Below are 14358 nucleotides of genomic sequence, written 5' to 3' on the forward strand. Positions count from 1 at the left end.
GTTGTCTTCTCCTGGCTAATGTTTCCCATAATATCTTTTAAAAATGTAGACTCGGTTGCACAAGGTTGGAGGCACTGAATGAGCGTGTGAAATGTAGAATCGTATCAGATTCACGAGAGTTTGTCCGAAGATGCTCAACTGCCTTCCTCTGTACACTTAGCTTATTCATTTCCAGGGAATGTATGATTTGAGCAGGACTAAGAAAAATGAAATAATAACTGATTTAATTTCAAGGGAGGGGTGTAAATCAAGGGAGTGGTGATCTACTATAAATCGATTCCAGCTGATGGTGATTAAAACGCAGCGAGGTCAGGCTTTGTGGAGATGGTGCCGTTTCTGAGCCATCACGCTGGTATCAAGTCTTGGTGACCTCGTAGCTGGACCTTCTCCCATTCTCCATAGGGGATCTTTCCATTCAGATCTTCACCCGGTGCCCCTATTTCTGCTGTGCCTCTTTAAATTTGGGGACCCGGATGCTCTTCTATAGAGTTGTTATTGCCAAGAGTGAAGTAGAATGAATTTTGAAAATCTGCACTGCTGGTTCATAAAAAACCGAATCCACAGGCCCTGTTTGAAGGTTTTGCTTCGCCCCCCTTGCTTGATCTAGAAGCAACTAGAAGCATTGATTGATTGACTGATTTTTAATCAATTGATTCTTTTCAAGGTATAAAACACAAAAGAAAATGAAAAGAGTGTGAAGTGGGGGAGAAAAAAAGGAAGAGAAAGAGATGAAGGGGGAAGGGGAAGAAAAACATGGACTTGCGACTCTTTTTTTATAGTGCAATGAAATTAAGACAATAACGTTGCAGCCTCGACTTTTTACTTTTCCATACTGATACGGACCAGCTATTTCTATTACAACAAATTTATCTAATCGGCAAAATGCAATGTCAATGTTTCATATTTTTTTTCCATCTCAAGCCCAAAATCCAGAAGAGACGTGATTGATTGATTATATGCCTTTCTGTTACAAAAATAATTTTCTGCAGGATGATCCATCTCAAACTTGATTCTTCATTTCTTCCAAGTAATTCCTGAGTGGGGGAGGGGGGGGCGGAAATGAATTGATCCCCCTCTAGTGGGACCATCACCGTCCACTTTGGTGGTCATCTGCTCTTCGTTTCCACCATTCCCAGTCTCACAGCTTTCTCCAGAGTAGAGTAACTCTTGAGTAAGAACTGATAACCCACAAATTCTTCATGTCTTTCCCTTCTGCTGCTTTATAGCTCTTTTCATTTTGTCTGGTGGGGGGGAAAAAAAGCTTTGACTGAAACAGCACAGCACAGAGGACAGATAGTCCTCGACTTACAACATTTCATTTAGTGACCGTTCAAAATGACGACAATGAAAAAAAGGACTTATGACCAGTTTTCATAGTTTGCAACCTTTGCAGCGTCCCCATGATCAGAGTTCAGATGCTTGGTGACTGGTTCCTATTTATGACTTGTCGCTGTGTCCCAAGGTCACGTGATCCCCTTTTGTGACCTTCGGACAAGCAAAGTCAAGGGGGAGGCCAGATTTGCTTAACGACCGAGTTATTAACTTATCAATTTCAGGGATTCACTTAACAAATGTGGCAAGAAAGGTCGCAAAAATGGGGCAAAATCTTGCCTTAGCAACGGAAATTTTGGACCTGACTGTGGCTGAATTTGCCCATTGGTTGGGATTCCTGTCTCTCTACACCTGGGGAGGCCGACATGAAATAATCCACATCTCTCTATGTGGACCAGAAATTCCGAGCTTCTTGTAAAGACTCTTTAATTGATGTGGGGATTTTATTTCGCAGGCATGACAGAAACCTGAGCAGGCACATTGATCTGGAAGGGGGACGTGGGAACGACAGCATGGGGGGGGGGGTCTTGTTCTCTCTCTACCCCGAAAGCCAGAGCAGAAACAGGACACGACAGTTCACAGTGGGCGATCAGTACTGCACGCAGGAAATATTCACGTCTCCGGCTATTTCCAGCTGATCCACGTGAGAGGCAGGGATCCGATGATAGTATTCAAATTTCAGCTGACTGTTCACCAACACCTCGTAGCAGTTCTGCAGATAGGTGATCTCCAGCTAAGGGTCCGAGAAAGCAGGAGACACATTTATTCTGGGTTTTTTTTGTAATCAACTCATTTGCAAGAAGAGTAGAATAGCTGGCTTTCATGCCTAAGGAGGGACTAGAATTCACCAGCACCTGGTGATTGGCCCAAAGTCACCCAGCTGGCTTTCATGCCTAAGGAGGGACTAGAATTCACCAGCACCTGGTGATTGGCCCAAAGGTACCCAGCTGGCTTTCATGCCTAAGGAGGGACTAGAATTCACCATCACCTGGTGATTGGCCCAAAGTTACCCAGCTGGCTTTCATGCCTAAGGAGGGACTAGAATTCACCAGCACCTGGTGACTGGCCCAAAGGTACCTAGCTGGCTTTCATGCCTAAGGAGGGACTAGAATTCACCATCACCTGGTGATTGGCCCAAAGTTAACCAGCTGGCTTTCATGCCTAAGGAGGGACTAGAATTCACCATCACCTGGTGATTGGCCCAAAGGTACCCAGCTGGCTTTCATGGCTAAGGTGGGACTAGAACTCCCAGTCTCCCATTTTCTTGCCTGCTACTTGAAAGTAACCCTGATATAGGTTTTCTGGCCAACCCTGAAATGGCATGAAGCGAATTCTTATCCCAAGAATGCTGGTATTACCTGAAAGCTCTGCCCGGGACAGAATGGCAGGAAGGCAATATTTCTCTCTTCGCTTCCCCAAGCGCCGTTGATGAACGAATTCCGGACCAGGGCTCCTTCTTTGAACCGGGGGTTAATGTGCAGGGCGATGTTGCCCATCAGGACATTTTTCAGGTTCACATGAAATCTGGATCCAAGGAAAGCAAGTTGGTTACTTCAAGGGACACCCTAAATTGCACTTGGAAGAAACCCAGGAATTGGAACTGCAAACCCCTTTACTAAAAATACATCAAACGAATGTGGGTGGGTGGTCTTTCCATCCAGGATCTTCAATTCAGACGTCACTAAACTTTTGATTTCCAGCTAATTTACCCCCAGGAGGGGCAATGTGGTTTCCTTGGGGGGCAGGGATATTTAAGTTGGTGTAGTTGCCTTTGGAGCGCACCCCCCATATGCTTTCCAAAAATGGTGGCACTGATTTCTAATATTTTGAGGCAGGAAACATGAGAAACACTTCAGCAGCAGCTGTGTAAGTGGCGAAACATAGAATATTTAGTAAGAAATTGGAAAACAAAAACCAGCCAATAACCAATGCCTTTTTAGAAAGAAGAGAAAATCTTTAAAGGGTTTTTTTTCTCTCTCTTAATGACCCCGTAATCCCTTGCATCAAGGTGGAGTCGAGGTGACTAAATGGAGTTGAGCATTTACCAGCTGGATGCCCTTCCTGATGCCTACGCGGAGTTCACAGCAGATTTTTTTCTCCTTGAGCCCAGAGAGAGAAATATCTGCTGCTACTTCGATCCTCACACCTTTCTGATTGTGAGGTGGGAGCTCCACCTCTGGACCACCACACCGCTCAACATCTTGGAAGGTATAAAGGCAGGCTACATTACGAGTATTATATCCCCACCCCCATTCTTTTCCCTCAGGTGGACATACCTGTCTGCTGAATAAGGAACTTTCCCCATAATTGTGATCTTGGAGAAGGGAAAGAAACGCCCCAGAAGAGGTGCACAAAATGGGGTGGTCTACAAAAGATCAGGATAAAAAGAAGAGAAGAATTAAGAAAAAGAAGAACGTTCCTAAGAGGCGAGTTTGAATCCTGCTGATGGGCTGGTCTTAAAGAATGTTTTAAAAAAGTCAAGATGACTGCACTGCTGCGGCTTGCCATCTTGATTTTTTGGTTCAAACTCGGCGGACACCCCTGTCTGGTGATATGGGGCCATGTTCAGTAATCGCCTTGGTCTTTGCCTCCTTATCCAGGGTCCAATCTGGTCCAACACTGCTTACTTTTCCAAGGTCTGCCAAGGTTGGCTGTTTAAGAGAAAGGAGCTTCATATGGGCAATAGCAATTGGGGTGAGTAATTCCATCTCTAAGCAATAAGGTTGTAAAGCACAACTGCATCATTTATTGACCACAATGCCTGTAGTCCTGGTTGCCATTATTAACCAAATCCTGCCGGTTTCTGACAGCCAAAGTCATTGGAGAAGCTGGCATAAAATCACAAGTCTCTGGCTGGCAGGCAATAAGTGGCCGTGGCCAGGTGTGAGAGGGGGTACAAGGCTGTGACGGGGTGCCTGAGAGGATCAGGGAGGGTGTGCAAGGGTGGAAGGGAAAAGGAGAACAAATGAGGAGCATTTATCCCAGAGACCTGCCAAGCTTTCCCACTGGCTCCCCCATTGACCTTCTGGGGAAGCCAGGAGGGAAGGTTGCAAATGGTGATTGTGTGTTCATGGGAAATTCTAACCAGATCTCAATCACATGACCACTGGGGTTCTGGGACAGTGGGATCCCCAGTGACCAGTAATAGCCACTGTTCGTTCAGCATAGTCGTAACTCAGAACAGTCGCTAAATGAATGGGCCTAGGTTAAGGACCATCTGTAGACACAGCAGCCGAGACTATCCAAGAACTTGGAGGGATTCTACATTATGAAAACCAAGATGGAGATGACCTGATAGCATTTCTATTTTTCCATGGAGTTGAGCTAGATACGTTCCATTTTGGAACTGATGGTCCAGTCTGGCATTGTCCCCTTCCTTTGTCTAGAGAACAGCAGTAGTACTTAGTTCAACTTGATCAATTTTGAAAAGCTAAGCAGGGTCAGACTGAGTGAACAATTAGATGGGCGATTATCAGAAGTATAGGCTAGCTAGCAATTTCAAAACTACCCAGAAGAGGGCAGTGTTGACTCACTTTGCACTGTAGCCAAGACCAATACATGGATATGTCCATAAAGTCAGTATCAGCCAAGCAAGCCTCACTCATAGGAGGCCTTAACTAAAAATGAGACTTCAAGGTCACTTTGGAGTACTAGAACTTTCCCTTTGCAATTTCCAGGTTCTCAGCAAGCCCATGATAAAGGAAACATGGAAACACACACAGCTTAGTGTTGGAGGTTATCACCCTGAGCTTAGTTGAGTCCTGAACATGATTACTCATTTTTCCTTTGCTTCCATCTCCATTAGACTCCCCTCGAATTCCACCTGATCTGTCCCTCCACTTCTTTTTGGTTCTCTCATGTTCTTATACCCTTGTTTTTTTTCAGGCAAGGACCAATAAAATCCAACAGCTGATCATCCCTTGATCCGCTATCCCATCTCCAAGAGAAATTAAATTCTAGATGGTTCTTGAAGAAACGTTCAAAGACATTCCATACAACCAAAGTCCTCCTATCTACTGCCTAGACCTTGCAGTAAATGGGAGAACATTGATTGCGAGGAAGGTCTTTGAATGTTCCTTCAAGAATCATCTGGAATCGGCAGGGGACCAAAGGGGGCTTACAAAGGTCATTGCAAAGGGAAATCAAGACCAGCCCATTTTTCTGGGGAATGTCCTAAGAAGAGGAAAGAGGTCACATACCGGATTGCACACCGTCATTCCACCGAAGTTCTGAGAAAAGAAAGGAAAGGACGCTTGTTACGGAGATCTAGATAGTCTAAGTTGGAGCTAAAAGATGCAGAATTCTCATCAGGGATGTCCAGCAAGGATGCCCTAGTTCTCACCGAAAGAGGAAATTCTCTCCTTGTCTAGAACCGTTCATTCATGGTTGAGGCTGGTCCATCAGGGAGCTACTCATGATGGTCCAAACACTTAAGCAAAGGTGTAAAATAGTCAACACATAGAATAGGTAGGCTTTGCTTAATGTTGGCAATTGAGACCAGCAACTCGGTCACTAAGCAATGCAGTCTGAAAGTGTGGCATCACATGACCATACAGGTACCAGCTTAATAGGGCAGCTTACAATGGCAGTTGTGGCAGTTCTGCTTGATGTCCATTAAGCACAAATGACACGGGAATGTCCTTGTGATTTCCTGCCAGCTTCCCCAGTGACTTTGCTTGCCGGAAGCCAGCAGTGAAAGGTCACAAATGGGGATCATGTGATTGTAGGATGTTGTGGCCTTCATAATTGTGAGCTGGTTGCCAAGCACCCCAATCATGATCAGGATGGGACTCTACAACAGTTTACAACTATGATTCACCCGTGGTGAATCTCCTCATCCAGCGCCATCGTAACTTTGAACGGCCACTGCACAAGTGGATGTTAAACGAGGACTAGCTGTGTTGATAACCAAGGCTGAAAAATTCACAGCCTCAATCTTTTTTCTTTTCTTTTTTGCAAACAGAACACAAGTAAAATAAACACTCAAATTCTACTTACATTCATAGGTGGGCTGGGATTGTAAGGTGGAGGTGCATAAGGAGGTGGAATCTGAAGTGCAAAAGGAGCAGCGGTAAGTATGGATCCATTATTGACCCCAAATTCATGATTGGACAACCTGAGTTAGCAGCATTTTTCCTAATAAGGAAGGACTTTCATTGCTAGGCAAAGAATTTTTGGAGGCAGCCTTTGCTTTCCAAACAGAAGATTTATTGTGGGGAAAAGGCTGCTGTTTTGACTGTGAGCTTTTCAAAGTGGAAAATGATGGTCCAGCTGAAATCTTAGGGTTTCCCAAGCTCATCAACTTGATGATGTAGGGACTTCAGCTCCCAGAATTTACCCAGGCAATAGAAACGTCTGTACCGATAGAAGATAATATTTGCAGCTGAGATTTGAACTGTGGGGTTCTTGGTGCTCTCTGAACTTGGTGGCTTTCTTGCAGGCATCTCATGACCGTACTAGCTAACATCATCAGTGCACCAATGCAAACATTTCTGTTTCCCGCAGATGAAGTTACAAAAATCCAGGCTGGTAAATTTAACTTGGGGGTTAGATGCTAGTGGCAATACTCACCGATCCGCCTGTGAAATTGATGCAACTCAAGGAGACGTCCCCTTTGATCTGCAGAGTCTGGACCAGTTGCATGGGAAGGCGGTGTCGGTAATCTATGAACTGGCTGCCATTGATGGAAACCTAAAGAAGGAAAAAGAACAGAATGAGAAGTGAAATTCTCTCTCTCTCTCTCTCTCTCTCTCTCTCTCTCTGTGTGTGTGTGTGTGTGTGTGTGTGTGTGTGTGTAGAAAGAAACAAACATAGAACGTCTTGGTTGGTGTTTCTCAGACATGGAACTTTAGGATATGTGGACTTCAACTCCCAGAATTGGCTGGTGAATTCTGGGAATTGATGTCCTTATATCTTAAAGTTGCTGAGGTTAAGAAACAATGGTCTAGTCTAGACTCTAGAGACTCTACAGCCACAGGTCTTCTCTGTGTGACCATTGCAACTTCCTCTCCTAAACGTCTGTCTGTTGAGAAGAGAAAAGGAGAAGAGATGAGACTTCAGGTCAGGCATATATAAAACAAATTATTTGGAAGCATCCAGAATGCAATTGGTTATAATTCTGCACTGGTTGTGGGGGGGGGGGGGAGCAAAAATTAATTGATGCACCACCACTAGGGGGCAGCATCACCACATTGCCTTTTAATATTTATTAATTAAACAAGACCAAAAAGAAATTGAAAGGGGAAGCAACATAAAAAATTGAGATGTCAAAAGGTTGATTTAAGCCCCAATTTGGGGGCTCACTTTTAAAAGGAGAACAGGGAGGGGTGGATTAAATTCAACCTGGTCTACACTTACCCTCCTTTCCTGATTTAAGGAGCTTCCTCCACAGTTGGTGCAATCCCAGATGCCTTGTCAAACCAGGCACTCTGATGCACTAAACTATAACTCCCATCAGCTGTCCCAATGCAGCCATCTAACTGTAACCCTATCCATACGGGCACCCGCCCTCCTGCTCCTTTGAAGATAGCCATCCCTACGTAAACCATGGTCTACAAGCCAGAAGTTATGTATTCTCACACTCTCCTAAGCCAAGAAGAAATCACATGATGGCTTGGCTACATGGGCAAGAGAGAAAAAACACGGATGCCACCTGCTAAGCTTGTAAGCCGCCCTGAGTCTTCGGAGAAGAGCGGGATATAAATGGAATTAAAATAAAAAATAAAATAAATAAAGGAAGAGAATCTTTGTAGCTGAGGATTGAAATGGGCGTCCTTGGTGCTCTCCGCCCTTAGTGCTTTTCTTGCAGACCTTTCATTCCCCAATTACAGTAGGTAACATCATCAATGCTAGAAGGCAGGGGGGGTTGTGGAATGGAGGAAGAGGAGGAGGAGGAGGAGGAGGAGGAGGAGGAGGAGGAAGAAGAAGAAGAAGAAGAAGAAGAAGAAGAAGAAGAAGAAGAAGAAAAAGAAGAGGAGGAGGAGGAGGAGGAGGAGGAGGAGGAAGAAGAAGAAGAAGAAGAAGAAGAAGAAGAAGAAGAAGAAGAAGAAGAAGAAAAGAAGAAGAAGAAGAAGAAGAAGAAGAAGAAGAAGAAGAAGAAGAAGAAGAAGAAGAAGAAGAAGAAGAAGAGGAGGAGGGGGAGGAGGAGGAGGAGGAGGAGGAGGAGGAAGAAGAAGAAGAAGAAGAAGAAGAAGAAGAAGAGGAGGAGGAGGAGGAGGAGGAGGAGGAGGAGGAGGAGGAGGAGGAGGAGGAGGAGGAGGACTGTGGGCTTCTTGATGATCTTTGAGCTTGGTAGTTTTCTTGAAGTTGTTTTATTATCCAACTAGGTAACATCATCAGTGCTAGAACAGAGTGGGGTTTGGGAGGAGGAGGAGGAGGAGGAGGAGGGAGCTGCGATTGTGGGGATCCTGGTACTCCCTGAGCTGAATTTCATTAACATCGATGGCATGACCTACCTGATAATGAAATATCTGCAAGAAAAACCCCCGAGCTCAGAGAGCGCCAAGGGCCCCATGGATGTCCAGAGGTCCCCAAGAGAGCCTTCTGCTCTTGGCCTTACCCGGTAACCACAGCTCCTGATGTAGATGGTCACTTCAAAGGAGACACCTGGCTGGAAGAGCATTTTGAAGGTCCGTTCCTCAGGTCCCCAGCAGCCTTTTTCTTGCGTGTTGCAGACAATGACGTTGCCCTCATCAAATCGTGGGTTGAAATGGAAGGCGACATCTCCATTCATACAGACCAGGTTCACGGAGAATCTGGAACACCAAAGGCCCTGTGGCTGAGTAGATGCCCTTCGAGCTCCACCTTGGACTTTTACAATGATCTACAGCAGGGGCATTACAGAAGTGTGCTCTCAGGTACACACACACACACACACACACACACAAACACACAGCGTTGGCTGGGGAATTCTGGGAGTTGACGTCCACCCAACTGAAAGCATGCCGGCTGGGGAATTCTGGGAGTTGACGTCCACCCAACTGAAAGCATGCCGGCTGGGGAATTCTGGGAGTTGACGTCCCCAGTCTTAAAGTTGCCAAGGTTAGACATATCAGCATTAGCTGACTCTGCTAATGGGGTTGGACCTAATAACCTTGCAGGTCATCAGGATTCTATGATAAGAAACAAAATGCTGGATTAAAATGGACTTTGAGCTGCTCCAGCGAGGTTGTGCATGTGATCTTAACGCTTCCTCTGGGCAGCTTCGAAACCTCTCGTTCCAAAGCCACTGGGCCCTTGGACTTCAGTCCCTTGCAAGCAGGGATCACGAAACCATAAAATGAACGAAACACACTGCCGGGTGAAAGAATAACAGGCTTCAAAGCAGGAGGCGAAACTGGAATAAAAGGAGGGAAGGAGCAGGTGAGACTTAACCGCAATCAAGATTTAACAAACCTTTTTGCAGAGAACGAGACGCAACCTTGAATCACAATCATTTTTCCTTCGCTGAGACCTCCCAAAATAGAGCAGCAAAAGGGAACGCTCTGCAGGAGAAAGAGGAGGGGGGGGGGGAAATCACCTGTGTCAGAATTCAAATATACTCAGATCTGTGCCATAAGCCCATTGATCGGTGGTCCTTGACTTACAACCACAATTGGGACTAGAATTTCCATTGTTAAGCAAGACGGTTGTTAAGCGAGTGGTGCGGTCGTTGAATGAATCCAGCTTCCCCTACTGACTTTGTCTGCGGGAGGTTGCAAAGGGCAATCACGTCACCCCAAGATGCTGCAACCGTCATAAGTACATGCCACAGTTGCCAAGCGCCTGAATTCTGATCTCGTGAATTTTGATGCTGCGACGGGGATCAGTGCCGTTGTAACGTTGAATGGTTGCTAAATGAATTTATTTATTTATTTACTTATTTAATTAAATTTTTATACCGCCCTATTCCCGAAGGACTCAGGGCGGTTTACAGGGCAGCATAAAATACAATATAAAAATAGTATAAAATTAAAATAGATTAAATTAATTAAGACCAACAATTAAAACAATACTTGGTAGAGAAGTGGGCTAATGCCTCCTTAAGTAACACCAGCTGCCTGCAATTAGTGCAGGTTCGAGTCCCACCAGGCTCAAGGTTGACTCAGCCTTCCATCCTTCCGAGGTAGGTAAAATGAGGACCCAGATTGTTGGGGGCAATTAAGCTGACTTTGTAATAATGCCGCTTGGGGTGTGTGTGAAAGCCCTAATAAGCAGGCATATACATAGAATGAAGGCTACTGCTAAGCTTGTAAGCCACCCTGAGTCTTCGGAGAAGGGCGGGATATAAATGTAATAAAAATAAAAAATAAATAAAAATAAATAAAAGCTAAAACCTCTTCAGTCCAGGCCTGATAGATCAAAAAACTAGGTTTTCAGGTCCTGGCAAAATGAACGCAGATCGGGGGCGGTCCGGAGTTCCACCGGTAAATCATTCCAAAGGGCAGGCACGCCCACAGAGAATGCCCTCCCCCTGGGGATCAACCGCCGGCACTCCTTAACCGCCGGCACCCTGAGAAGGCCCTCCCTGTTGGGAGCGCACAGGACGATGGGAAGTTGATGCCGGCAGCAGGTGTAAGTTGTAAGTGGAGGACTATCTGTATTGCAGCCTCAGTCTCTCTGGCTATGGATAGGATCACCCCTTGAGACCCTTCAGATCTTCCACCTTGATGTTCAAATTCCCCGTCAATTTTGGGAGAGCATCTCTAGGACTTTACGCCTAGAAAGCCAATACAATGAAATTAAAAATAATAGCAGAAACTGGAGTCCACACTCCAGACTAAGTCATAGTACCGGTCGTCCTCATCTTTCAACAGTCATTTAGTGACCCTTCCAAGTTACAACAGCACTGAAAAAAGTGACACGACCGTTTTTCACACTTACGACCGTCACAGCATCTCCAGGGTCACATGACCAAAATTCGGTTGCTTGGCAACTTTATTTTTATTTTTTATTTATTTTAATTCCATTTATATCCCGCCCTTTTCCAAAGACTCAGGGCGGCTTACAAGCTTACAAGACTCAGGGCGGCTTACAAACTGTGAGTCAGTCGTAACTGACTCACAGTTACGACGATCGCAATATCCTGGGGTGATGTGATCCTTTTTTGCAACCGTTTGAGAAGCAAAGTCCATGGGGAAGTCAGATTCACTTCAAAACCGTGTGACGGACTTAAAAACTGCAGTGATTCACTTTACAACGGTGGCAGAAAAGGTCAAAACTCACTTAGGAACTGTCTCCCCTAGCAACAGAAATTTTGGATTCCAGTGTGATCATAAGTTGAGAACTACCTGTAGTTTGCTTGCTTGTGCAAAACTCAACTGGGGCGGTGGAGAAACGAGACTCAGGCTGAAGCCTTAACACGAGCTGGGGAATTCTGGGAATTGAATTCCACCCAACTTCAAGCAGCCAAGGTTGACCAACACGGTTTGGCCACCTTGGAGACTAACAGGTTTCGGCTGGAATGTGTTTTTGTGGGTCAGAATCTACTTCAGACACCCACTTTCTCCTAGGTGGTTGATAGCAAGAAAGCAGGAAATAGCAAATGGCTTAGAGAGTAAGCTACTAACCACTCCTCTTGACTTTAAAAAAGCTGCTTTAGCCTCCTAAACAACATGGTTTCCGATTCAAGAATTAGGACCCTCACGATACTTGGAAATAAAATTAGGCTCACAAAAACGTTTCTTTCAAGATGCCTTTTCCAACCACCCTTGTCTGACCGACAGACGGGGTGTCTCCAAAGGTTTGTCCAGCCGAGGACAGACCAGGTTCAATTCTGCTTAGCTTGAGGCAAAACAGGGTCAATCCGTTGCTACCATTTGCAGGAAACACCTGTAAGAGCTTAGTTTGCCTTCACAGGAAAGACCCCATTGGAAGAACCTTCCTTTCTCTTTCTTTCTTTCTTTCTTTCTTTCTTTCTTTCTTTCTTTCTTTCTTTCCTTCTTTCTTTCTTTCTTTCATTTTCCTCCCTTCATTTCTTACTTCTTTCTCCTCCCCTTTCTCTTTCGTTCTTTCTCTTTTCTTCTTTTTCTTTCCTTCCTTCCTTCCTTTCTTTCTCTTTTTCTTTTCTTTCTTTCATTTATTTTCCTCCCTTCATTTCTTAATTCTTTCTCCTCCCCTTTCTCTTTCGTTCTTTCTCTTTTCTTCTTTTTCTTTCCTTCCTTCCTTCCTTTCTTTCTCTTTTTCTTTTCTTTCTTTCATTTATTTTCCTCCCTTCATTTCTTACTTCTTTCTCCTCCCCTTTCTCTTTCGTTCTTTCTCTTTTTCTTTTCTTTCTTTCATTTATTTTCCTCCCTTCATTTCTTACTTCTTTCTCCTCCCCTTTCTCTTTCGTTCTTTCTCTTTTCTTCTTTTTCTTTCCTTCCTTCCTTCCTTCCTTCCTTCCTTCCTTCCTTCCTTCCTTCCTTTCTTTTTCTTTTCTTTCTTTCATTTATTTTCCTCCCTTCATTTCTTACTTCTTTCTCCTCCCCTTTCTCTTTCGTTCTTTCTCTTTTCTTCTTTTTCCTCCCTCCCTCCCTCCCTCTTTCTTTCTTTCTTTCTTTCTTTCTTTCTTTCTTTCTTTCTTTCTTTCTTTCTTTCTTTCTTTTCCTTCCTTCCTTCCTTCCTTCCTTCCTTCCTTCCTTCCTTTCCTTCCTTCCTTCCTTCTCCCTGACTTTCAGACTGAGGACAATGAAACATCTCCCACCCTTGACCTCCCGCCTTAGCAATTTGTTAATTCGTATTGATCCTTGTTGAGAGATGGTGGTCTTCATTACCCATCATCATATATTGGGGGGCAGGGGAAATCTCCCCCCCCCCCCGCACCCGAAAGAAAAATTCCCTGTAGTAATTCTCTCCATACTCACCGGATTTAAGATGGGCTGTTGCAAAGCCATTTTGGGGTTTGCTGGAGTTGGTGAATTAAAGATGGCTTGCTTCTTATGCCCTCTGGGTAAAAGCAGAACTTTCTAAAAGGTGCCAGGAAATTAAGTTTAATTTCCTTTGAAAGAGGCGTGGCTTGCAACCGCTTGTACTTTGCCCTGTAAGTCAACAATCAAAACTTTATAAAAGGCTGTTTCTTAAATCTTGGGATTCAAGGTCACTATTTCCCCACCACGTCCAACACAGGCAGTCCTCCTCTTACCGCCACAATTGAGCCCAAATTTTATGTTGCTAAGTGAGAAGTGTGAGTGTTGTATGCCCCATTTTACGATCTCTCTCGCCCCAGTTGTTAAAGTCAATCACTGCAGTTGTTAAAGTTAGTCACGTGTTTGTTCGTGAATCTGGCTTCCCCGTTGACTTTGCTTGTCAGAAGGTGGCAAAAGAGGATCCTGATTGTTTCTCTTTGGAGTTTTTCTGCTACTCTTCAGACAGGATTTGTTTTTCTGTGTCAGAACATCCGAAGGGAGCTACGGCACACCCACAAAAACACCATATACACATTCATTAAGTCACCTCAACTCAAGGAAGACTTTATCTGTTTCCCCCCCCCCCCCTTTGCATCTTGCTGAGCGGGAGTCCCATCGCTTAAATTATCCAAAGGCCTTTCTCTATCTACTTGCTTTATATCTGCTGACTCATAAAAGTTTGTTGAGTATCTGATTGATGCTTTCCTGATTGACTCATGTATAATAATGTCTTCCCGAAAGAGAATAATAGCAAGTTATCAGTAATTTCTGCTGATTAGTCCATTAATTATAGGGAGAAGAGGTGTCTATGGCTGTCACAGCACGGCTCCTTGAAAAATACACCAGATTTTTTTATAAGTTCTCAACCAGACCCTATTCAGCTTAGCTCTCCAAAGTCAATCGCATAGAGATGTCCATGAAATTGCTAGAAATAGGATATCAGAAGACACTCAGTCTGTGGGAAGTCACCCCCCCCAGAAAAGGAAATATTAAAGAGGCAGAAAAGCATGCCCAGTTTTCTTAATAGCCCCAATCTCCCTCCCCCAAGCAGAAACCAGCTCTGTAGAAATGCAGATGTGATAATCCATTCAGGAAGGTTGTAGCTCTCCAGCTAGAAGCTTAGGAAGACAAAGACACCTAAAATCTACATATCCCACCCAAA

The 14358-nt window shown here is 44.6% G+C and overlaps 1 protein-coding gene across 1 annotated transcript; it reads right to left on the reverse strand.

The window, feature by feature from the left end:
• Window positions 1–1666: 1666 nt before the first annotated feature.
• On the reverse strand, window positions 1667–13805 carry LOC310644213 (galectin-4-like). The gene is made up of 9 exons (XM_083369023.1): window positions 13155–13805; window positions 9727–9815; window positions 8891–9086; window positions 6904–7023; window positions 6331–6381; window positions 5532–5561; window positions 3609–3697; window positions 2691–2856; window positions 1667–2065 (listed from the first exon to the last, which is right to left on the reverse strand). Exons 1-9 carry the CDS (start codon window positions 13182–13184, stop codon window positions 1922–1924), a joined length of 915 nt encoding a protein of 304 aa, XP_083225149.1. The 5' UTR covers window positions 13185–13805; the 3' UTR covers window positions 1667–1921.
• Between the last annotated feature and the right edge of the window lie 553 nt (window positions 13806–14358).

The sequence above is a fragment of the Vipera ursinii genome (genome assembly GCF_947247035.1).
Source record: "Vipera ursinii genome assembly, chromosome: 9".
NCBI lineage: Eukaryota > Metazoa > Chordata > Lepidosauria > Squamata > Viperidae > Vipera > Vipera ursinii.